A 23,734-nucleotide genomic window follows, 5' to 3' on the forward strand; every position below is an offset into this window, starting at 1 on the left:
GTGGTGCAAAAAACCAGTTTGGACACTACAGCCACAATTAAAAATGTCTAAGTGTACAAAAGTAGTTTAAACATCTCCAATCCAAAAGAACGAGGAAGGATTGGTAATGTGTCGACACCGCCTCCTAGTGCTGAAGCATGATGAAGATTTCCATCTTTGTAAACTTCTTTGGCTTGTGCTCCAAACAAAACCAAATTACTAGAACGGTTCACAAATACTCATTCGATTCATTCACAAGTTAGAGCGATAATAGAACGAAAAAGTTCATTTTAAGACATAAAAGTCATTTCATTTTATTTATTGGCTCTTTAAAATTGTGATGCATTTGTTGATTAGAAGTAAATAGATGACAGATGCATTAATTTAAGAGAAACGCATTTCAATTTGCAAGATTTTTTAAATATGTAATAAGCATTATTTTATTAAAAGTACCATGTCAAAGACTTTTTATCAATTCATTCATTTATAATTATGATGTTCCCACTCTTACCTTCTCCACTTTAAACATGAATTATTCTTGAAGGTTCAATGTATTACTGCCATAGAGCTGTAAAACCTTTTTGGAAAAATTCATTATTTAGTACAAACATGACAAATTTTAACGATTAAATATTGAGTAACACTACTTTTAACGCGATACAGGGGGATAATAAGTGATGAAAGTGTGACAACTGCCCAGTAACAAAATAATTTCAATATTATGATCAGTGTTTCTTGTACAAAAACGTTGTAAGTAGATTTTTAGTAGATTTGAATGTTTATTAAAAAAATGATGACGGTTCCCAGTCTTGCAACGAGATCTTTCAGCAATCTAAATGAGCAACCTATCATTTCGTTTATTAAGAGACTGTACAATACAAGTGAAAAATAAAATAAAAAATACAGAGACGCAGAACATAACATAAGAAACAAAACAAAAAATTGCTTTGGACTCGTGTCCTAACAGCTGAAATACTGTACAGCAGAGGTGGGCTTACAGACAAACATGTTGAAACCTCTCTATCATGAGCACGACTGTTCCTGACTGTCCTTGAATTAAGACACTCGTCTGCTGAGTATTCTAAGAAACATACAAAAAATATTACATTAGCTGTCTTGATGTACGTATACATATATATATAAAAATAACTGAAATAACATTAATGAAGTTATAGGAGGAGGTCAAAGGATATGGACTAGACAGACATTATACTTTGGAAACACTTCTGCAATAAGAGAAAAACAAAATTATAAGCCAAAAGAGCAAATAATACGTTTGCCCGTCCCCGGATGTCACTTGTGCATTTACAGTTGTAGAATTTGGCCACGTTACATGGGATTCTTCAGGTTCATCGAAGGAAAATAGAGCACAGTCACATTTTTTCTTTTTCAAAAAACGCACTTCTGTTATAGAGATTCATGTTATTTAGTTAACGAGTGAACAATTTATCACCAAAATATAGTTCGACAGACTTTTTTCGAATGTAACTGTAGACATCAGCTGGTAAGTGAATTCAGGATATATTTTGTTTAGATTGGTATGGGTTTGGCTTGCATAAGACCGAGTTTCACAAAGGTAAACGCTTTAGCGGAAGCCCACGAACAGCTTGAACGCCTTCGTCAGACCGCAAGGACAGCTCTGAGTCTGAAGGCTACACAGATATCAGATCAGGGGGATTGGCGAATGAGAACAACCTGGTCATCATTAATGATTTTAAAAGATTTTCCCTTTCTTCTTATTCTTTTCCAAAGTCCTGTAGGGGAGAAAAAAAAACAATGATTTTAAAAAACTGCTCTGAGAGGGGATGGATTATTTTAGAAACTCAGAGGTTCGAATTTATTTTGGTAAAAAATGATATAATATCAATTATCAGTCGGATCACATACATTTTCTGCTGCTCCAGGATACGCTGCTGGGTTTCCCAGGTGGATCTCTCGTCCTCAAACTGACGTCGTCTCTCCTCCAGCTCCTTATGCTGAGCCTCCAGGTTCTTCTTCATCTGCTCATGACGCCGCTGCAGCTGCACAGGTCACATAAAATAAGAGGCCAGGCTCCGTTATTTCCCATCAAATCAAGCACACAAAGCAGACAGCTGACACAGAATGCAGAATTAAACTCGAGAGCAAAAAGAGAGAGTTTGGAAAGCATTTTGAACTTGAGTGTGCAACAGTGTTATTTTTAACACCAAGTTTAAGTTAGGTTTTTATTAATATTATGAAACAGGTTTTACATTTTGTGCTTTATTTTCATTTTAGTTCAAGTTTTATTAAAACGTTTGTATAGTTTAATATGTCTATAGTTTCTGATTCATTTTGTGGTTTTATTATTAGTTGTTTTTTTAAATGTCTGTAGTTTCTATTAATTTAGTTTTTAGTATTTTGTCATTTTTATTAGCTTTTATTTCTGTAGTTTTTATTAATTTTATTTCATTTATTTTAGTGCATCAATTTAAACTAAATAAAAATGAGAACTGTTGCCTTGGAAACTAGCTGAAATAAAATAAGTTTATTTTATTTCAGTTCAAGTTCATTTTGTTCAAGTAACTAGAGTTTTTATGGTTTTAGTTTTAGTTAACTATAATAGCTCTGGAGTGGAAATGTGCATATAGTAAATATAAAGGAAAATATGATTAAATATCATTGTGTTAATTTAGCAAAAACAATGTGTAAACATGACATGATTATTTGTATCTATATTCTCACTGTTTTACTTCTTGCATTAAACATTTTGAATCTAAAATGGCTATGTGGTCCAAACTACGGTTCAAAACAAAACAAAAACTATTGGAAATATATCAAGATTATGTTTTGTATTAAAATGTAATATACTGAAATATAATTTGTTGCGTTTTATCATCCAATCCATTTGAGGACACGCTGAGGAATTGCACATTTTAGGAAAACTGAGGTGTTGTCAGTACCTCTGTTTCTGAATCTCTGAGCTTCTGGATCTTCTCCTTGACTTTCATCTCAAACACCTGCTCCATCTCCATCTCCATCTTCTTCATTTTGGCCACATGCTCCCTTCTCTCCTCCTCCATCTGGGCAATCGGGCTCCTAGTATTGACACATGCCATTTACAATCATGAGAGCACATCCCATAGATTCCCTTAGAGCAACGCATCCCTGTGCATCTTCACAAGACAAGAGGAGATGGAAAGGTAGACCAACAAAGCCCTCGTTGCCCACTCCTTAATCGCTCCCACAAAACACCTCAGGCAACTAAACGCTCATGGCTTACCATGGCCAGTATTGCTAAGGCAGAGAAAAAGGAGGAAGAACATCAAACAAACAAGCATCCTGGTTCTCCAGGAACCTGAAAGCTGTTAATGGCCAAAGCATTTATGCTGATCAGAGTTAGAGAGCGGCGTAGGAAAGCTGCAAAGAGGTACTGCAGGAACATATGCAAAGATGGTGGGAATATTTAGACACCTCATGATACCATGTTGATTCAGTCCAAAAAGATTCATCCATGATGCATCTCATTCAGGGTTATTAATGTTAACTAAAACTGAAATTAAAACTAACACAATAAAAAAATCATTACTTGAAATAGAAGGGGAAAAAACAAACATTTTATTTCAGCTAGTTGCCGAAGCATAGTTTCTTTTCTTTCTTTGTTGAACTAAACTAAAACTGAAATAAAATTAATAACATTAAATAAAAAAGTACATTAAAATGAAAATACATAAACATATATAATTTAATAAATATTAATGATTAAATATTTAAATAATTCAAAATATGTATCAAAACTATGATAGTATATAATTAAATTATCATAAAATAACACTGATCTCAATTTTGGAACAAAACAGAAGATCTTATTCATGAAATACGAGCAGAACGAATTTGAATTGAATGCATTGTTCCGAATCAAAGTCTGAGGAAAAACGGCAATGCATCTGTGAATCAATTTTTTCTCCCACTCATAGACAAACAATAGGACATACTCCTAGATATTTCACATCAGGAAAATAAGGAAGGGTTTGACTTCCTCTAATCTAACCAATACAACTGGGTTGTTGTCACAAGGTCTATTAATCCCCGAAAAAAAAAAAACACATGGAACTGGTGGAAAAAGAGGCAGACAACAGACACCGCAAGACACCGTTCCCAGAGGAAGAGAGGATCCGTACAACACAGGGATTTGGAAAAATGTAAATGGCCACTTACATGCCTTCAACAGAGTCAACTCTAAAAGACAAAAACACACACACTTAGCATGCTACAAATCATACTGTGTACTGAAGAGCAAAATAATGTGTCAACAGAAAGCAGATGAGAGGAAAGACTAGTCTGGATTATAATGTGGTTTCTGCAAAAACGATATTTTAGGTTAGAGGTGACTGTCGACTACTTGGAAGCTGCATGGCGTGACCACAAACATGTCTGTGAGCGCGTGCTCATGCATATGTGCACACATCCTCTGTCTTCTTAAATTAAGGATTAGCGAGTGAAGGGATATCTTGATACACACCTTCTCAAACGAGAGAAATGTACCGACAGAAAATATTTTTAAGCCATCAGGTTAAAGTAAATCGAAATAGACCCCATTTAATTTGTTAAACACCTTCCTGTTTTTCATTATATGTTAGATTACATAGTACACATTATTATATTATATTTTCCCTTCTCTACAACCACCTGACTCCAAATCTGCCCTACATTTTCCTCCTGTGAATATCCTGTTTGACTTGCAAACAGCATTTTATGTTGACTTTAAAAACAGAAGTAGGCCAGCCACACATATAAGTATGGTTTACAGTGTGCTCTCCAGCATACCAGACAACAGGAAATGATGGAACATAAAATGTCACAATGTTGTTGGACAACTGAGCATCACTTACATACACTGATCTAAAACCTTCTTTAAAAATGCAATATTTAACAAACGCGCAGCATTATAGTTAATAGGTTCAAGTTAATTTCAGTATAAGTGTTAGTGTGTTTGTCATTTCAACTGTATTAAACTATTCATAAGTGTAAACACTAATATGACACTACTAATAATCAGACGGCTGTTTAAATTCATATACGCAACACCAAAGATGTGGAGTGGCGCATGCCAGGAACACACTGTTGTTTAAGTGTTATAATTTACATTCACACATTGTGACGCAATGAGGTCAGAGTCGAGAGTGTTTTAAAATGTAACCCTGCATATAACGGATGCTATCTGCCGTCTTACGTTATTTCAGGCATTTCCGCTCACACTTATAGTGTATAAACATCACAAATCTCAGGACAAACTTTTAATTTGATATGAAGTGCATGTTCTTGGATCAAGCAGACAGAATTGTTTTATATCAGGGATATGATACTAAATGTAACTTACCTGGTGAGCTGGCCTTTGGTTTTGTTGTTGTCCATTCCATTACATGTAACAGCCGCGAGCTTCCTGCTTCTGTAGTTCTCATAATGGACGTTATTTGTTACGTCCTTGAGGTCCTGCATGTGGGTTCTGATACAAAACAAGGTAAACAAGTGCATTTTTATACACTGGCTCCACAAAGCCATGCTTTAAATACGACTCTTTACATTAGATATATGAAATATCAAATCAAGTGGCATTTTTGTTGAAGAAAAATAGCAGCAGCACACATTTTAAGCAATGCATTTGACAAAAGTTGCTCTTGCGGTCAAATTGCTAAAGTGGAGTCTCATTTACTCTCTAAAAGCTATTGCTCGTTTATTTCCACAAGACTCAGTGCCAAACTCAGTGTATTTTGACTTGTGGCTGTTTGTACCTGATGAGCATATTCCTTAGGAGTGTGAAATCACAGTGGTCTCCATTCTCAACTGTGGAGAAAGAAAAGATAATCAGGTTTTAAACAAAAAAGCTATCCTTCAAATGTAATTTATGGCTGTTAACTGCAGGATAAAGACTGACCTCACAAACATTAATTTCTAGTAGATGTAATCATTTTTGAGAGCATATAATCACATCCATGAACAACTACAACAAGGGATTTTTTTTTTTTTATGTTTTTGAAAAGTCTCATGCTCACTAAGGCTGCATTTATTTGATCATAAAATACAGTAAAATCAATATTATTACAACTGAAAATAAACGCTTTCTATTCGAATATATTTTAAAATGTAATTTATTCCTGTGATGCAAAACCGAATATTTCTGGTTTCATTTCTTAATATTTACAGGTTTTCCATGACAGTGGAGACCTAAGTTATTTTCATATTCTAAAATTAACTGACCCTGCATAATACCATTCACAGTTATTTATTTATGTTAGCTGCTCGACCAAAACGATCACAGGTTTGTGATTAAAACTGCAACTCTAAACATTTCAGATGCATTTGAGTGTCAAAGGCATTTCAAGTGCATTTACCTTCTGCCACTCCCCATGGGTACTGCCTTCCTCTAACCTTCTTGTCATTCACCTCGATGATAGTGTTGCTTCCGACCACAGCCAGGGGCAACCGATCCTTGAGAGAGAGAGAGAGAGAGAGAGAGAGAGAGAGGCTCATGGATGGCTGTGTACAAGGAATCTGTCTGCTAAAGCAACACGCAAAGCTTGGCAGACTTTCAGTGTGCAGCCACCTGGTGAACCACATGTGCTGTCCACCTCCACAGACACAGAACTATATTACTATGTTACACTTCATTCTCCTATATGAACAGCATTTAAAGGGGAAAGATAATTGAAAACAAGGATATTTCTTAATTTTCCTTTTGATATAGAAAGTACAATTCAATACAAAGTAAAACACAAAAATCCACCATCAGAACATTTAATGAAAGCCCTCAGAAATGACTCGTTCAAAAACGGTCACATTTACGATATCACAGCTCATAAACACACAACTGCAAAAATAGTCAGTTTAATTCCGCTGGTCATTAAATTATGAATGTTTTTGGTGGGAAATATGTATGTTACACAAATGTAGAACTCTTACTTTGATTTTTTTCACAATCTTGTTTTCCTCATCATCATCCGTCTCTGGAAACTCGTAGATTTTGATCTTGTGCTCCAGGATTTCTCGCATAATCTAAAGAAATATAAAAACAACTGTAAAAATCAAACAAACTCTCTGCGATTTCTTTCGGGCCCAGCACACAACCTCCAGAGGATTGTTTAGGGTTGAGGAACATGCTCTGTTTATTTATTTGTGGATGTGCTCAAATCTTTTCATCTGATCTTTCCTGTCTAGGCGGTAATGCTGCACTCCTGCTCATGGTTCCTGCAGAGATAATACTCTGACAGATGGCAAAGTACTCAAGACACACATGGTGCCGGAGGCTTGAACTCCTGCTGTCTCTTCTTGCCTTTTTCTTAATCAGGAGTGTAAACGGACAGGACTTAGCACACGAGAGCTGGAGGCTACAGCCGGCTGACCTGTTTCTTGAACTGTTGGCACTCTTCGGGTGTCAGGGTATCTGCTTTGGCAATCAGTGGGATGACGTTGACCTTCTCATGCAACCGTTTCATAAACTCGATGTCCAAAGGTTTCAGTCTGGAGGAAAAACATACAACACAACACCATGATAATGATCATAGTTCTCTCAATAGCTTTTTAATGGTCTTTGCAAATGCAAGAATCACCGAAACTACAGTTCATACTTAAGGTTAGGGGGTTTGAACTTTTGCACAGTTAAAAACCACTCACATTTGCTGTATAGATAAGGTAATAATGTAGTTTGGAAAGCTAACTAAATTTGGACTTCTAAACTATAATGACAGAATATCTGATGATCCACATTTTAAGAAAACACAAGAATTTAAAAGATATATTAAAAACGAAATAAAATAAACAACATATTAGATTTATTGGTTATTTTATTTCGTTTTTAATTTATCTTTTACATTGGCTGACTTTTTGAATATTACTAAATGAAATAGTTAATTTGAATATCGTTGTTTTATAAAAGAAAAAAAAAAAAGGTCACCAGTGGTCGTGTGTTGTTCTTTTACTGCTAAATTGTTTTCCGTTTTGAATCATAGGCAACAACACCCATACTATTTACTTTGTTCCATGCTTCAGTTCTGATAATCATCATGACTGTGTGGACACAAGCCTGAATAGAGCGACATGTTGCATCTTCATACACTGCCACTGCACACAGATCCACCATTGTCTGAGAACAGCTGCTTACAGTAACAGTCATTCTAATGTTTTCACAGACTAAGAGGAACATTTCAGTGACCTCAACTCCGGTTTATCAATGAAATCTATTATCAGACATCTTAGCAGGAACAAAAAACCTCACAAACATAATGGAAAAAATAAATTGTATACACCCAACCTATTATATGCACAAAATTATAGTTTAATATATATATATTTTTTTTTTTTTATGTTTTTGAAAGACGTCTCTTACAGTAACCAGTAATATTGTGAAATAGTTTAAAATAACTGTTTTCTATTTGAATATATTTTAAAAAGTAATTTATTCCAGAGATGCAAAGCTAAATTTTCAGCATCATTACTCCAGTCTTCAGTGTCACATGATCCTTCAGAAATCATTCTAATAAGCTGATTTGATGCTCAAGAAACATTCCTTATTATTATTAATGTTGAAAACAGTTGTGCTGCTTAATATTTTTGTGGAAACTGTGATTCAGATTTTTGAATAGAAGAGCATTTATTTGAAATACAATCTTTTTTGTAACAATATAAAAGTCTTCATTGTCATTTTTAATCCATTTAATGCATATTGCAACTTTCCTACCTCAAATTGTAGGGTTTAACTCAAACTGCAACAAAAAAACTGAATAAACTCTGAATTGTGTCACTTATGCACAGAAACTACTTTAATTAGTGATGCTAAATGGCAGGTCAACATATCACTGGTAAGTTTTCTCCTTTTTAAGACATTATAATGAATAATGAACAGCAAGAAAGCAGAAGGACAGGTCTCCGATCACTTACCCATGTCCTGAGGGTGCAATGAAATACAGGCAGCAGTGCACTCTGCTGTCCGGCATCTGCCGTCTGTTCACACGCGACTCTGCGTTCAGATAGTCCTCAAACTTACTGTCGATGTGATCAATGACTGGCTGCCAGCTGGAGCACAGTAACGAAAACACAATCACATAGCCATCTAATTATATCAAGCAACCTGATAGTAAACCATGCTGTGATGATTATATCTGGCAATCCACCAAACACACTAAAGTCATTCTCACCAGTTGCTGTTGTCCACAGCGTCTCCAAATCCTGGAGTGTCCACTATCGTGAGCAGAAGTTGGACGCCTCCCTCCTTCATCAACACTTTGGACTGCTCCACCTGTGGATAACAGACCAACTGAATTACTATTTCTACATAGAGGCCCTCAACATCTGCTCTAGTAAATACTAAATAAGTAAGACCTAATGGCTGGTGTAAACACTAGTAGCTACTGTCTGCTTGGTCACTTTTGTTTACATACCACTAGGTATTCGTGGAGTGTGATGCAAAGACAATTATCATAAAGCTGAAATGTTGTGTAAAGCTTTGGACTCGCAGGGGTCGGCAAGTAAGTTTGGCATGGGACCAAAAAAATTCACCACTAGATGGCGGGACAGAACATGTTCCAGGGTTAATAAAAAAAAAAAAAAAGCCACATTTGTGTGGCGGTGTCCGATCAGAGCAGGGGTGTCCAAACTACGGCCCTGGGGCCATCTGCGGCTCGCTATTACTCCTGTGGCGGCCCGAGAGCGATTTTTAAAAATGATACGAATCTGCAGAGGTGGGCAAACTACGGGCGGTTTTATCTAATGCGGCCACCGGAGCGGATCGCAGCCACTCCAGTCAATCCGCGGCACGTTTCAGAAGCGGCTCTCCACATGGCTTCGCTAAAGATAGGCGCCTAGTCTATTTTTGACGAATGCCGCGTTCAAGCCGCACAGCGAATACAAAATAAAAAGTCCAAATAGCTATATACACTACAAAACTGGCACAATTGTAAATAAGTTACTTGTTTTAAAAATGTGAAAGTGTTCGTTTGTTTTGAAAAATGCCTTGTATTGGAACAGTTTTAAAAATGCTTAAAATGCTCTGTAGACTTTCCAGTATCAGAACAAATGCCAGCGTTATCCCGTTATCTTCCTGCTCAATGGCGCTGTAATTTTGTGGGGAAAACATGGAAATAATTTGTCATTTTATCTTGCAAAGATATGCTTTCTTCTGTTTTCCACACACATTTTTATGAAAATGGATATAGTACTGTTTTTCTGGATTATAAATTACATTTCTTTCATCTGAAACGTGCTGCAATTTCCAAGGCGACTTATATAAAGTAATCAAGGTCAAGCGCAAAGCGCACACATTAGGATTGGTGATGAATGAGAAAAGGCAAGTGAGTTTGCATTGTGCATTTTCCAGCAACCACGCTACTAGTTTCAGTTTCGCGTTAAATATTTAAGGCTGGGTGTTTATAATACATGTTTATAGTGAATGCCACTATAATTTGAGTTAGTTTTTTACTTATATTTTCGTTCTTTTTCTATTCTGAACACTGCTAAATTTACAGGATTTTTTTGTGGAGTGTAGGGAATATAAAAACATGTTTCTAATGTTTGTAAACGTTTTGTTTATTTTACATTATTTCTGAATGAAGTGATAAAATGTGTCTTATACATCGACTTGTACACCAATGCAACTTATCTGTGTCATAAAAATAGGTAGAGATGGTACAAGAAAAGAACTCTAAAATTATAAGAAAATATTCAGAAGGAACAAATAAATTCCTTGAGAACTATAACTTCCCGCTCATGTCCACTGCAGTCATCATAGCCTTCACATTCTTTCTGATTTGAGTGATCCTTTTCTATCTAGCTAGCTAAATATGTTTAACATGTGAATTCTTGCTAAATATGCAGTTATATTACGTGTTGTTGGCACGAATTGAGCGCTCTTGGAGCGAGTGAAAACCACGACACTCCGACTTTAAAAAAATCCGCTCCTCGCTCCATTCAAAATCACACCGCTCCACTCCGCGCTCCGCTCACATACTGATTGTGAGTAACTGTTGCTGTCATGACAGATCTATTTCAGCGGGCCGCCTGTTGCCGACCACTGCTCTAAAGGCTACAAGTACAAACATGCAGGACATAGAATAGCTATTACTGAAGTATTACTTAAGTATGCTCGAGAATCCCGAAGTATAGTGGGTTAGGAACTTGGAAATGTGTGACTAGAGTTATAATCTAAAAACCTTTATAAAGCTATATTCAAGTAAAAAAAAAAAAAAAAATAAGTGTTTCCCATTTTCTGTTCCCAGTGCACAACTGAGAAGGAACAAGCAGCATCTATCGACATTTAGGAAACAAATCTTCACTCTATATACCTGAACGGTTTTCTTGATTCTATGTGAAGGTCCAGGATATTCTCCAGAGTACATATCCGTCAGGAACAGAGAATTTATCAGCGTGGACTTTCCCAACCCTGACTCTCCTGAAAAAAAAAGGACAGAAAATACAGAGAAACATGAGGTTAAAATGAGACCTGAATTCAGTACAACATCCTATAAAAAATACATTTACTGACGGAAATACCACTGCTTCCAAGAGAGATCAAACAAATGCAGCCTTGATGAGAATAAGAGACTGCTTTCAAAAACATTTTATTTTTTAACCAAACATTTAATAAATGTATAAAACTGTATAAAATCAGTATACAATCAGGACTAGAGCCAAGGACTAGAAGACTACAGATTATTTCAATACCAACATAATGAAGCACAGACATATATGAAATACAGGACTCTCAAGATGCATTTTTCAAAGATAAATAGTGCTTGACAAATATGGGCTTTGAAACAGCCGATGCAGACACAATATCTAGAAAGCGGGGTGATATACTGCAGAAAAATACATACACAATTTAGTGACAAAATTGCTTCTTATTTAACAAATATTTCCTCACGATTCCAAAATAATATTTTGGTAGCTTTTGAAAGAACAAAATAGGGGAAAATGTAGCACTTAATCTCAAAATGTAAATTTAACGGCTGATCAATACACTCATCAACCATTACATTTAAAATCTTGAAAATGTGACAATTCATGGCATGAGACAGTGGCCAAAAACATCCATCTTATGCATAAGTAAATAGACAAACAATTAAAATAATAGTGCAGATGGAATGCAAGGACATGCCCTGTGTGAACTTCCCCTAAATGTATTACGTCAATGCTGGAGGGAACAGCTTTTTTTGCATCCAGTCTAAGAACCCTAAGAGCCCCATGGGAGAACTGTGGAATTAACCTCACAAGTAGCTTTTAGGCAGTTCTTTAGTAAATCCTTTAATGGCCAAGAAGTGACTAAGTGAACTTCATTCTAAATACTTACCGCTAATTGTTTTAGAAATTCAAATATGAATAACTCAATACCTCTCCAGCGCTGTGATGATGCGTCATTATTATGCGTTTAGTATTAGTGTGAATACAGAGCGCAAGCAGCGGGACTAAACTACTAGAGTGACAGATAAGCGCTGGATGAAGGTTAGAACTAAGAGAGCGCAGCATTCATCTGTGCGGTCTCATGCAGTGAGGTCAGCACATTAACTAGAGTAAATTGCTTCTGGCAGGGCGAGTGGCTGGCACCATTACAGACTTGGCCGTTTTCCATACCCAAACACTAATGCAAGAACAACTGGGTAAAGTCCACCCGCACAGCACAGCTAATTTGCATTACAAATCAGCAAGAGAAAGCACTATAAAATTTCATTAATGACATTAAAATCAGTTAAATGTTGGGATACTATGTGACGAAAAAGTTTAAACCGTCTACCAAAGTCTTACCAAAGACAATATTTTGCAACTGTAAAGACCACAAATAATGTCTTGAACATGGCTTTCGCTTGCGACTGAAAATAACTCAAGCACGCACAACCACGAGTCCCCGGGTCAGATTCATAAACGCAGGGGATGTCGGGTACAAAACCACAGCTCGCACGCAAAGCCAAAGCAAACACAGCTCCATAAGCATTAAGAGCTAATTCCAGCAAAAACAAGACAGATCCCATATCACCGCAAACTTGATTAAATGTAAAAGAATCAACTTCAAAGCTACGCCTTCAAAAATGTCAGCCATTTAGGTGCTCTTTACTGAAAACTCTTAGCATTTTTCAAGATGAACAGGATGTGAAATCACTGCCATTCAACCCTTGCTTCCTGTGTGATTATCAAAACAGCGTTTAGACCGAACGTCAAGAAACATTCAAAACTAGACAGGAAGCTCCTCAAGTGGTCATAATGACTGCAGCGCACAATGAATCCATCACAAGCAATGTGTCGCTAACTTTGTTACATGTTGAGCGTAGTTTGGTATTTGCAAGCCGCATACCGAAGGTTACAAAGCAGATCAAAATCAATACATTCAAAGAATGCGTTTCCTTACCCACAACCATCAGAGTGAACTCAAAGCCCCGCTTCACAGACTTTCTGTACACTTGGTTGGGGAGGCTTGCAAAGCCCACGTATCCCTCCAGATTCTTTTGCTGCTGAAAACAGACAGAAAAACACTTTTTTGATCAGAGAAACTTGCTAGTATATGCTCAGAGTGAATAACACACAATTGCACTCTCAAGTAAGCAAATAGAAGGTGATCATGTGCTATTCGCCTTGTATTAGCTATACTTACTGCTGTGTATTTGAATCCCAGAAATGCATGGTATTGGTGGAGGGTGATGGGAAGCAAAATGAAGACATCAGAAGAGATGTTTTGCATGTCCAAAGTTCAGCATTCAACAGCATTTTTGGACAAAGAGGGAGAGAAAAAAAAAAAGCACAAAAATTTGAGACATATACACACAGGCTCCAAATGCTTGAAATGACACAAGTGACTCAAATAAAAAATATACAGACATCTACTGAAGAATAAAGTTTATCTAGGACAGCAGTTTTCAAAAACTGGGGTTTGCAAGGGAGTTTAAAAAAATAAATGTGTACAAAAAGTAAAAAATAAAGTAATGAAATAAAAATACAAAAATTTGGCTAAAATAAATTAAGGATTTAAATTAATTCAACAGTACAACAGTCAATATTCCAAATGATATTTTGTGCAAAGTGCATGAATTTATCATTTCAAAGTTTTTTATACATTAAACTATTTAGCGGCCTTTTAAATTTTAGGATTGGCTTTGTTGCAACAGGATGATCATATTTGGGGTCTGTCTGCGGCATGTAACCCCCCCACTAAAAAATTAAAATATAAAATGTTGTTTTTTTTAATGCCAGGTGAAGTATTAGAGAGATACTAAAATGTTGTATGCTTGGAGTGACATTTACATTTCTCATGATCCTAAAACACTTCCATCTAAGGACTTATGCATGAAATTAGTTTTACAGACAACTGTGCCTACATATGAAATCTGTTATTTATGAGATTTAGAAAAATCGTGGCTACATTGAAGAAGCTCAAATAGCTTTGATATGTGTAATATTTTTGGTCAATACATAATGCCCACTGATGACTAAAATGTGGTTAACAGAAATAATAAAGAATGAGTAGGTGTGTGCATGAATCATGACATGACAGCAAAATGTGAGACGATTAGGGTTTCTGATAATGGCCTGACAGTTGAATTACTGGAAAGTGAAACAAAAGCAAATAGTTTGTACATAAACCACACAAGTGTCAAGATGGTTTTAAAATGTGTGACCATATCATGCTGATTAATGTGTGGCACTACATGAGAAGTGATGGTGCAGAATATGAGATGTTTGAAAGCACAAAACATGAGGTTACACTCAGCTGCATCTTTTAAGGTCACCAGCATCATTTATTCTGCATGATAACTTTCTTTAAGCTATAAAACTCATGACCGCCCCTTTATAGTATTACTTTAATTAGTCTTAGCAATATACCTCAGGCACTGAGAATATGCAATGAGAAGCCAAACAGATCAGAAGTGACACTAATATATAAAGTCACAAACCCGGAGTCACACCAGGTGAAGCATTCAGTTGTTTAAAACCGATCTGTCTACAGGATGTGAGAGCCTGACCACAGTTTTAGTGCAAGTCTGAATGACATACAGCATCTGGTTTGATGTGAAGAAATTAACATTTTAAAACACTTCTATCTGCTTTTATTCACCAAACCACTAATAAACAGCTAAACAACAACATTTGTGCTTTTGCATAGCATCAGCTGTCTCTCAATCCATACATTAGCAGATATTTGGAGAGCTAAAAACGACCCAATAAATGTAAACTGCTTTTAAATTAGATTATGGCTATTCTACAAACAACAATGAATTTTTAGTTTTCAAACCTGTTAGCATGACTTTTTCTGTCTTGTATCCACCTAAACAACATCTCATAGAGATCGCAGGACATATTTAAACTAAACTCCAAAAATGTTTAAATATTAAATATGTAATCAAGATGTAGAAATGAAATAGTTGCATTATTCCAGCAGCTGTGTGATTAGCTGCTAACCTACATTAGCCTGTATGCGTTCAAAAAACGAGTATTACTGCAAATTATGTGACTTTTATATTTAACAATTAAGAAAAAAGTTTTAAAAAGGAGTGTATTCGGTTAATATTGATTAAATTCTAACAAACGTAACCCGTTTTTCGCTCTTGAGTGATTCACGAGAGGAAAAAAAACTGTCAGGAAATGCCTCGCGCGCTATCACTAACCTAAATTACAGTAAAAACACTAGCGAGCGTCGGTTTAAACCACCGAAATGCTTCGACTAGACCCAAAAGACACGTTAACGTTGACGTTAACGAGACTCAAACGGCGATGTTTGGTATGTCGTAAAAGTGAGCGGAACTTACCCATAATATTAATGTTCAAATGCCGCTTTAGAAACCGATCGTTCTTTGGAAGCCCTTGATACCACTTCCGGAAAACTCAGCTACGCTAGCGACGTAACAACCGTTCACATGAATGGCGTATGATTACGTAAAGTACGTGACTCAACTTTGGTGAATAGCCAGGCATATAAATAAATCTCGCGATATTAAGTACGCAAGCACACGCAGATCAGAAAGAGAGATAAATAATTTAAATCTTTCTCCCTAATTACCCAATATATTATTTATGAAAGACGGCTGGTAAGCTTTGACCTACATACTTTTAGTACTTACACAATAAAAATGCCACCAATTAAACGCTTATGATTTGGTTTATAAAAATTATATTATTATTGTTATTATTGTATTATTTATTTATCTATCATATGATGGTAGGACAGTATCATTTTACTATTTGCAAACTGATCGTACAATGTTCAATTAAATTAATTATACATTATTAAACATACAACCGTTTATCATTCTTTATTTAGAAATTGTTGTTTGCTAAATTGATGCATTGTGTAATTGTATTTAGCTTTAAATTTAGTGATTTGTACATTTTGACTTCTAAAATGTTGGTCTATGAATGACGGGGAAAATACATTTCTCATAAAAATAATACATATTTTAAAATGAATGCCTTTTAATGTTTCTCAAGTACCAGATTATTCTAATCATCATTTTCGTCATGACACTATTTTTTTTTTATTTAACAACATTATACTACATAACCTTTATAATAATAGAGAAAATAAAAATGTAGAAAAAATACTGTTGAAGATAAAGGAATAAATAATTAATATACTGTCGACTGCAGTTTTTAACGTTGGTCTGTTTTTTAATTTTGGTAAATTGGTTATTTATTATTTTCTTATATCCGCTTATGATTGTTTCGTCATGGTACTCGTTAAAGACTCTTATTTTGAAAGTGCAATGGTGCACATGCGCAGTTTGTGTTGTTTAAAGTGCCATGTGCCAGTTTAATTTAATTAAAAAATATATATAATGTGGTGGGAATTTATAAGTTATAGTAATATTTAGTAATTAACTTTTTATTTTAATTTAATTAAATTTTTTAGGCACTGTGCATAGAAAAAATACTAACAAACGTCATGTATTATACTAAAAAGATCATGGAAATATATCAACATTTGCCAACTGTCATGATCTGATTAATTCATTAATAAACTTTACAAGAAAATGTTATGATAGCCAAAAAATAAATATATGTAAATATGTCAACATCCAGATGACTAGTTTAATAAATTGTTTATTTACAGTGGATATAAAAAGTCTACACACCCCTGTTAAAATGTCAGGTTTCTGTAATGTAAAAAAATGAGACCAAGATAAATCATTTCAGAACTTTTTCCACCTTTAATGTAAACTATAACCTGTACAACTCAATTAAAAACAAACTGAAATATTTTAGGGAAGGGGGAAGTAAAAATAAAAAACTTAAATAATGTGGTTGCATAAGTGTGCACACCCTTAAACTAATACTTTATTGAAGCACCTTTTGATTTGATTACACCACTCAGTCTTATTGGGTATGAGTCTATCAGCATGGCACATCTTAGCAATATTTGCCCACTCTTCTTTGCATCTTTGCAAAAATACTCCAAATTTGTCAGATTACGAGGGCATCTCCTGTGCACAGCCCTCTTCAGATCACCCCAAAGATTTTCAATCGGATTCAGGTCTGGGCTCTGGCTGGGCCATTCCAAAACTTCTGCTGAAGCCATTTTTTTGTTGATTTGGACATGCTTTGGGTTGTTGTTGTGCTGAACGACGAAGTTCCTCTTCATCTTCAGCTTTCTAGCAGAAGCCTGAAGATTTTGTGCCAGTATTGACTGGTATTAATTCCCTCCACCTTGACTAAGACCCCAGTTCCAGCTGAAGAAAAACAGCCCCAAAGCGTGATGCTGCCACCACCATGCTTCACTGTGTGTATGGTGTTCCTTTGGTGATGTGCTGTTATTTTTTCACCAAACATACCTTTTAGAATTTATGACCAAAAAGTTCAACCTTGGTTTCATCAGACCATAACACATTTTCCCACATGCTTTTTTGGGAAACTTAAAATGTGTTTTTGCTAAATTTAGCCCGGGCTTAGAAGTTTTTCTTGCCACCCTACCCCATAGCCAAGACATATGAGGAATATGGGAAAATGTAGTCAAATGTACTACACAGCCAGTGCTTGCTTGAAATTCCTGCAGCTCCTCTAGGCCTCTTGGCAGCCTCCCTGACCAGTTTTCTTCTCGTCAATTTTGGAGGGACATCCAGTGCTTGGAAATGTCACTGTTGCACCATATTTTCTCTACTTGAAGATGACTGTCTTCTGTGTTCCATGATAAATCTAATGCCTTGGCAAGTCTTTTGTACCCTTCTCCTGACTGATACCTTTTAACAATGAGATCCCTCTGATGCTTTAGCAGCTCTCTGCGGACCACGGCTTTTGGTGTAAGACTGACTCCTGTTTAACATGAGTTTGAATGTGATTGCTTAATTCTGAACATATCCTTAGTTATAAGAGGGTGTGCACACTTATGCAACCACATTATTTTAGTTTTTTTATTTTTACTCCACCTTTCCTAAAATATTTCAGTTTGTTTTTAATTGAGTTGTACAGGTTATAGTTTACATTAAAGGTGGAAAAAGTTCTGAAATGATTTATCTTGGTCTCATTTTTTTACATCACTGAAACCTAGCATTTTAACAAGGGTGTGTAGACTTTTTATATCCACTGTATATTTTAATACAAATATTTTGATAAATATCTTAATAAAAATAAGATTTTTGCTGTAAGCATTTTATATTAAGTAGCCTATTAACAAATCAGTTTCAATTTATGATGATTTCAAGTAAATTGATTAATAAATCTATTAGTTTTTCTGTATACTGTATACTGTGTATGACAGATTTTGCTCTAACCCAAGCATGCAGTGCTGAAATGTGTGGTGTGAGTAAGACAGGCTCACATGTTTCTCTCTCTTCTGTATTTCAGTGAGTGACGGGCTGGACGTGAGACCGAAATACAGGTGCTGGTCATAAAATTAGAATATCATGAAAAAGTTGATTTATTTCAGTAATACCATTCAAAAAGTGAAACTTGTATATTAGATTCATTCATTGCACACAGACTGATATATTTCAAATGTTTATTTCCTTTAATTTTGATGATTATAACTGACAACTAATGAAAGTCCCAAATTCAGTATCTCAGAAAATTAGAATATCAATTAAGATCAATGCAAAAAAATGTATTTTTAGAAATGTTGGCCAACTGAGAAGTATGAACATGAAAAGTATGAGCATGTACAGCACTCAATATTTAGTTGGGGCTCCTTTGGCCTGGATTACTGCAGCAATGCGGCGTGGCATGGAGTCGATCAGTCTGTGGCACTGCTCAGGTGTTATGAGAGCCCATGTTGCTCTGATAGTGGCCTTCAGCTCTTCTGAATTGTTGGGTCTGGCGTATTGCATCTTCCTCTTCACAATACCCCATAGGTTTTCTATGGGGTTAAGGTCAGGCGAGTTTGCTGGCCAATCAAGAACAGGGATACCATGGTCCTTAAACCAGGTACTGGTAGCTTTGGCAGTGTGTGCAGGTGCCAAGTCCTGTTGGAAAACGAAATCTGCATCTCCATAAAGTTGGTCAGCAGCAGGAAGCAAGAAGTGCTCTAAAACTTCCTGGTAGACGGCTGCGTTGACCTTGGACCTCAGAAAACACAATGGACCAACACCAGCAGATGACATGGCACCCCAAACCATCAATGACTGTGGAAACTTTACACTGGACTTCAAGCAACGTGGATTATGTGCCTCTCCTCTCTTCCTCCAGACTCTGGGACCTTGATTTCCAAAGGAAATGCAAAATTTACTTTCATCAGAGAACATAACTTTGGACCACTCAGCAGCAGTCCAGTCAAGACGCTTCTGACGCGGTCTCTTGTTCAAGAGTGGCTTGACACAAGGAATGCGACAGCTGAAACCCATGTCTTGCATACGTCTGTGCGTGGTGGTTCTTGAAGCACTGACTCCAGCTGCAGTCCACTCTTTGTGAATCTCCCCCACATTTTTGACTGTGTTTTGTTTCACAATCCTCTCCAGGGTGCAGTTATCCTTATTGCTTGTACACTTTTTTCTACCACATATTGTCCTTCCCTTCGCCTCTCTATTAATGTGCTTGGACACAGAGCTCTGTGAACCGCCAGCCTCTTTAGCAATGACATTTTGTGTCTTGCCCTCCTTGTGCAAGGTGTCAATGGTCGTCTTTTGGACAACTGTCAGTAGTCTTCCCCATGATTGTGTAGCCTACAGAACTACACTGAGAGACCATTTAAAGGCTTTTGCAGGTGTTTTGAGTTAATTAGCTGATTAGAGTGTGGCACCAGGGGTCTTCAATATTGAACATTTTCACAATATTCTAATTTTCTGAGATACTGAATTTGGGACTTTCATTAGTTGTCAGTTATAATCATCAAAATTAAAGGAAATAAACATTTGAAATATATCAGTCTGTGTGTAATGAATGAATCTAATATATAAGTTTCACTTTTTGAATGGTATTACTGAAATCAACTTTTTCATGATATTCTAATTTTATGACCAGCACCTGTACAGTGGAATTCTGCACTGAATGAAAAGCATCTGGCAGCAGGAGGGTCTCCGGGGCCTTTATCAAGGTGTCACCCCAAATATCTGGGGTGCTGCAGCATCACGGGGGCTTTACTTTTTCTTGTATGTATCATTTTGTAATGAGCACTGTATGATGCATCCTGTATGCACATATTTTTTCATTATGTAAGGAGCTGTGAATTTGTGAAAATAATGCATGTTTAACTTTTCAGTTATTTAACAGTGCAGAGACTGTTATTCTGCTTACCGCAGATAAATAAGAATATTGTTTTATTTAAATATCTCCCGAGTAATATAACTTTTTTTTTTTATTCGTAGTTACAATGCAATCAAATCGTACAACAAAGAGGGCAGACAGACAGAGCAAAGTGCCACTGAACATCTGCTGTCAGCAGCTGGAGCAGGTCAGTATCACCACAGACGCATCTCACCAAAGCGGTCAAGAACATGACCGGGTTATTTTCACCCTAAAATCACCCTAAATTAGGACCTTTCAGGTTTTATTTTTTATAAAAATATATATTTTTTGTTTCTGCATTGATGTGATTTTCATGACAGTTTAGCACACTTTTTGGCCTTTTTTTTTTTTTAATTACTTTCTGTTATATAAAAAAATTAATATTTATACATAATTTGTACCAGAATAGGCTTGATTTTCTAAACTCATTCAGTCTATATATATATATATATATATATATATATATATATGGATATGTATATATATATATATATGGATGTATATACACATACACATTTAAAATCACAACCAATAAATATTATTATTATTTAATATTTTTTAATACATTATATTTTGCTTGTATAAAATGAAACATATTTTATGATCATTAAGGGTTTTATTTTGCATGAAAACATTGTTTTCATGATAGTTTAGTATTTTTTTCTGCTTGTTTTCTTAAAAGAAAAAAAAAAAAACCTTAATTTGGGCCAAAATAGGGTTCGACTCAAAATCAAAGGAAATAAAAATAAATATATGTGAGATTGAGTAGCATTTGGAATTACATAAATACAAGTGTAGTTGTAAGAAACAAGTCTTGAGTGTTTTTACTAACACAAGATCTCACCTTCACTTAAATTACAAAGGATGAGTAAAGTATTTCCTCTGTTTTCCTGTGTATCGCTCATTTATTTTCTCCCATCAGTCAAAATGATAAAGACGCTTACAAAGTGAATTTCAACACATGCCTTTCTAATGAGTGCTGACAGATAAACTGGAGCATATGAATGAGGCATAGCTCAGATATTGATTGGTTGTTTTTAAGTCTGAAACACATCAACTCTGGAGCGCTGTAGATCAGTGCTTCTCAGCTGGTGGGCCGTGACCTAAAAATGGGTTGAATGTTTGTCCTAAAAGAACAGAGAGAAAGAAAATTCAATCAGAATTAAACAATTACCGTAAAAAGTAAATTATATTTCTGTTGTTGTTTCTGCTTTTACAAAATGATCTTTTTTTCTCATTATATATGTGTGTGTGTGTGTCTGTATGTGTATTTATTAATAGTAAAAATGTATAAGTAATATATAAAGTTAATCTATAATTAAGTATTTTTATATATTTATAATGATAAAAAATGTTAGTGAAATGTTTATATATAAATCTTTAAATATGTGTGTGTATGTATATATATATATATATATACACACACACACACACACGTATATGTACAAGAAATACAAGAACGACACCAAATTAGATGTACATAGGCTTGCTAAAATTAAACGAAGCCTTATTTTTTTATAAATCATTAGCATAGCAATCTATCACTAGCCCAGCAGTCCTTGTCACATTTTAGATTAAATGACCACTGGCTAAATCACGATTTGTCCATTAATATCATAAAAAGCTTTTTGTGACATTAAACATGATGTAAATTGATCCGAAGGACGGTGTATAATCTAAACTTCCAGCAAAGAGCTTGTGTTGAAGAGTGTGTCATGGGCTTCTCTAATTGGATGAGGTACATCCTTCTTTGAAATGACCCACCGTGAGCCATTAAGGTCCGATAATGACTCTTTTCACGTGGATCTTGGTTTTAAAGCAGCTACCAGTCTTTGACTTTATATTCGGTGTCACTGTTTATTAGGGGCGATGACGCTTTGCCTGACCAATCCGATCTGGGTCACCAAAACTCGCCTGGTCCTGCAGTACAGTGCCGATGCATCTAAGAAGCAGTATAAGGGGATGATGGATGCTCTTGTGAAAATCTACCACCATGAAGGGATTGCAGGACTCTATCGGGTACAAAAGGGTTTCTATGGCAGTGTGCGGGTCGTTTTGTGCAGTTGGTGGGTGGATCGTTTCCCAGGAAATAGTCCCCTTTGTGCCACTAGGAGGAGCACTTGTATAAGGAGCGTGCATGGGAATATTTGTGATTGTGCATCAGTTGCATGCTGTGGGGTTTGTTTGTTTGTTTGTTTCATCTAGCTTAGTTAACTGTTATGATCCCTAGGGGTTTGTCCCAGGATTGTTTGGAACCTCCCATGGTGCACTGCAGTTCATGAAGAGCTGAAGAGAGATTATAACAAATACAGAAAGATGCAATCAGATGCTAAACTGGTTAGTATGAGCGAGACACACTTTGATGGTTTATAAAATTAACTGAATGTTTGGCTTACTGCATATTGTGCCTCTTTAAAATGTGAAACATTAAATGCAACAATAAACACTTCAAAATAGCAATGTTGTTGTCACTTGACCTTGCATTGTTTAATTTTAGGTGTCCAAATGCATTTTGGCATCACTTTAGAGAGTGGCATTACGTTAAACAGCTGCGTTTGTCGGTTCATTAATGCAGTTTGTAGAAACTCACAGTGCATTTTGTGCTCTATTTTCTCTCTAGAATGCATTAGAATACATTACCATGGCAGCTTTGTCCAAAATATTTGCAGTGGCTATGACATACCCGTATCAGGTGGTCCGAGCCCGTCTGCAGGACCATTCAAAAGATTTTTAGTGTTTTTCAAAGTCTCTTATGCTCACCAAGTCTGTGTTTATTTTATTAAAAAAAATTTAATTTTGTGAAATATTATTACAATTTAAAAGAACTGTTTGGATTTGGATATATTTTTAAAATGTAATTTATTTCTATGATGCAAAGCTGAGTTTTCAGCATCACTACTCCAGTCTTTAGTGCCACATGATCCTGCAGAAAACTTTTTTTTAAATTATTATTATTATCAATGTTGAAAACAGTTGCTTAAAATAGACTTATTATGCCCCTTTTTACAAAATGTAATGTAAGTCTCAGGTGTCCCCAGAATGTGTCTGTGAAGTTTCAGCTCAAAATACACCACAGATCATTTATTATATCATTTTGAAAATGTCTGAGGCTGTTTTC

General features: G+C 35.7%; 1 protein-coding gene and 1 pseudogene across 3 annotated transcripts; one reads left to right on the plus strand and one right to left on the minus strand.

The window, feature by feature from the left end:
- Nucleotides 1–821: 821 nt before the first annotated feature.
- On the minus strand, nt 822–15,830 carry LOC306878462 (septin-7-like). 2 transcript variants are annotated; one of them, XM_079430846.1, is made up of 14 exons: nt 15,717–15,794; nt 13,325–13,427; nt 11,271–11,377; nt 9,129–9,229; nt 8,872–9,006; nt 7,338–7,455; nt 6,898–6,990; nt 6,330–6,426; nt 5,730–5,781; nt 5,318–5,443; nt 4,156–4,176; nt 2,901–3,036; nt 1,867–2,000; nt 822–1,733 (listed from the first exon to the last, which is right to left on the minus strand). In XM_079430846.1, the coding sequence occupies exons 2-14, from the start codon at nt 13,332–13,334 to the stop codon at nt 1,694–1,696; spliced, it is 1,170 nt and encodes a 389-aa protein (XP_079286972.1). In that variant the 5' UTR covers nt 13,335–13,427; nt 15,717–15,794; the 3' UTR covers nt 822–1,693. The 2 variants fall into 2 exon arrangements, with proteins under 2 accessions (XP_079286972.1, XP_079286973.1); XM_079430847.1 differs by lacking the exon at nt 4,156–4,176 and having other exon boundaries at nt 15,717–15,830.
- Nucleotides 15,831–20,379: 4,549 nt separating this feature from the next.
- LOC306878583 (solute carrier family 25 member 32-like) lies at nt 20,380–23,350 on the plus strand (annotated as a pseudogene). The gene is made up of 5 exons: nt 20,380–20,480; nt 20,697–20,782; nt 22,481–22,635; nt 22,847–22,953; nt 23,237–23,350. The product of its transcript is annotated as a solute carrier family 25 member 32-like (transcript).
- Nucleotides 23,351–23,734: the final 384 nt, after the last annotated feature.

The sequence above is a fragment of the Barbus barbus genome (genome assembly GCF_936440315.1).
Source record: "Barbus barbus genome assembly, chromosome: 12".
Taxonomy (NCBI): domain Eukaryota; kingdom Metazoa; phylum Chordata; class Actinopteri; order Cypriniformes; family Cyprinidae; genus Barbus; species Barbus barbus.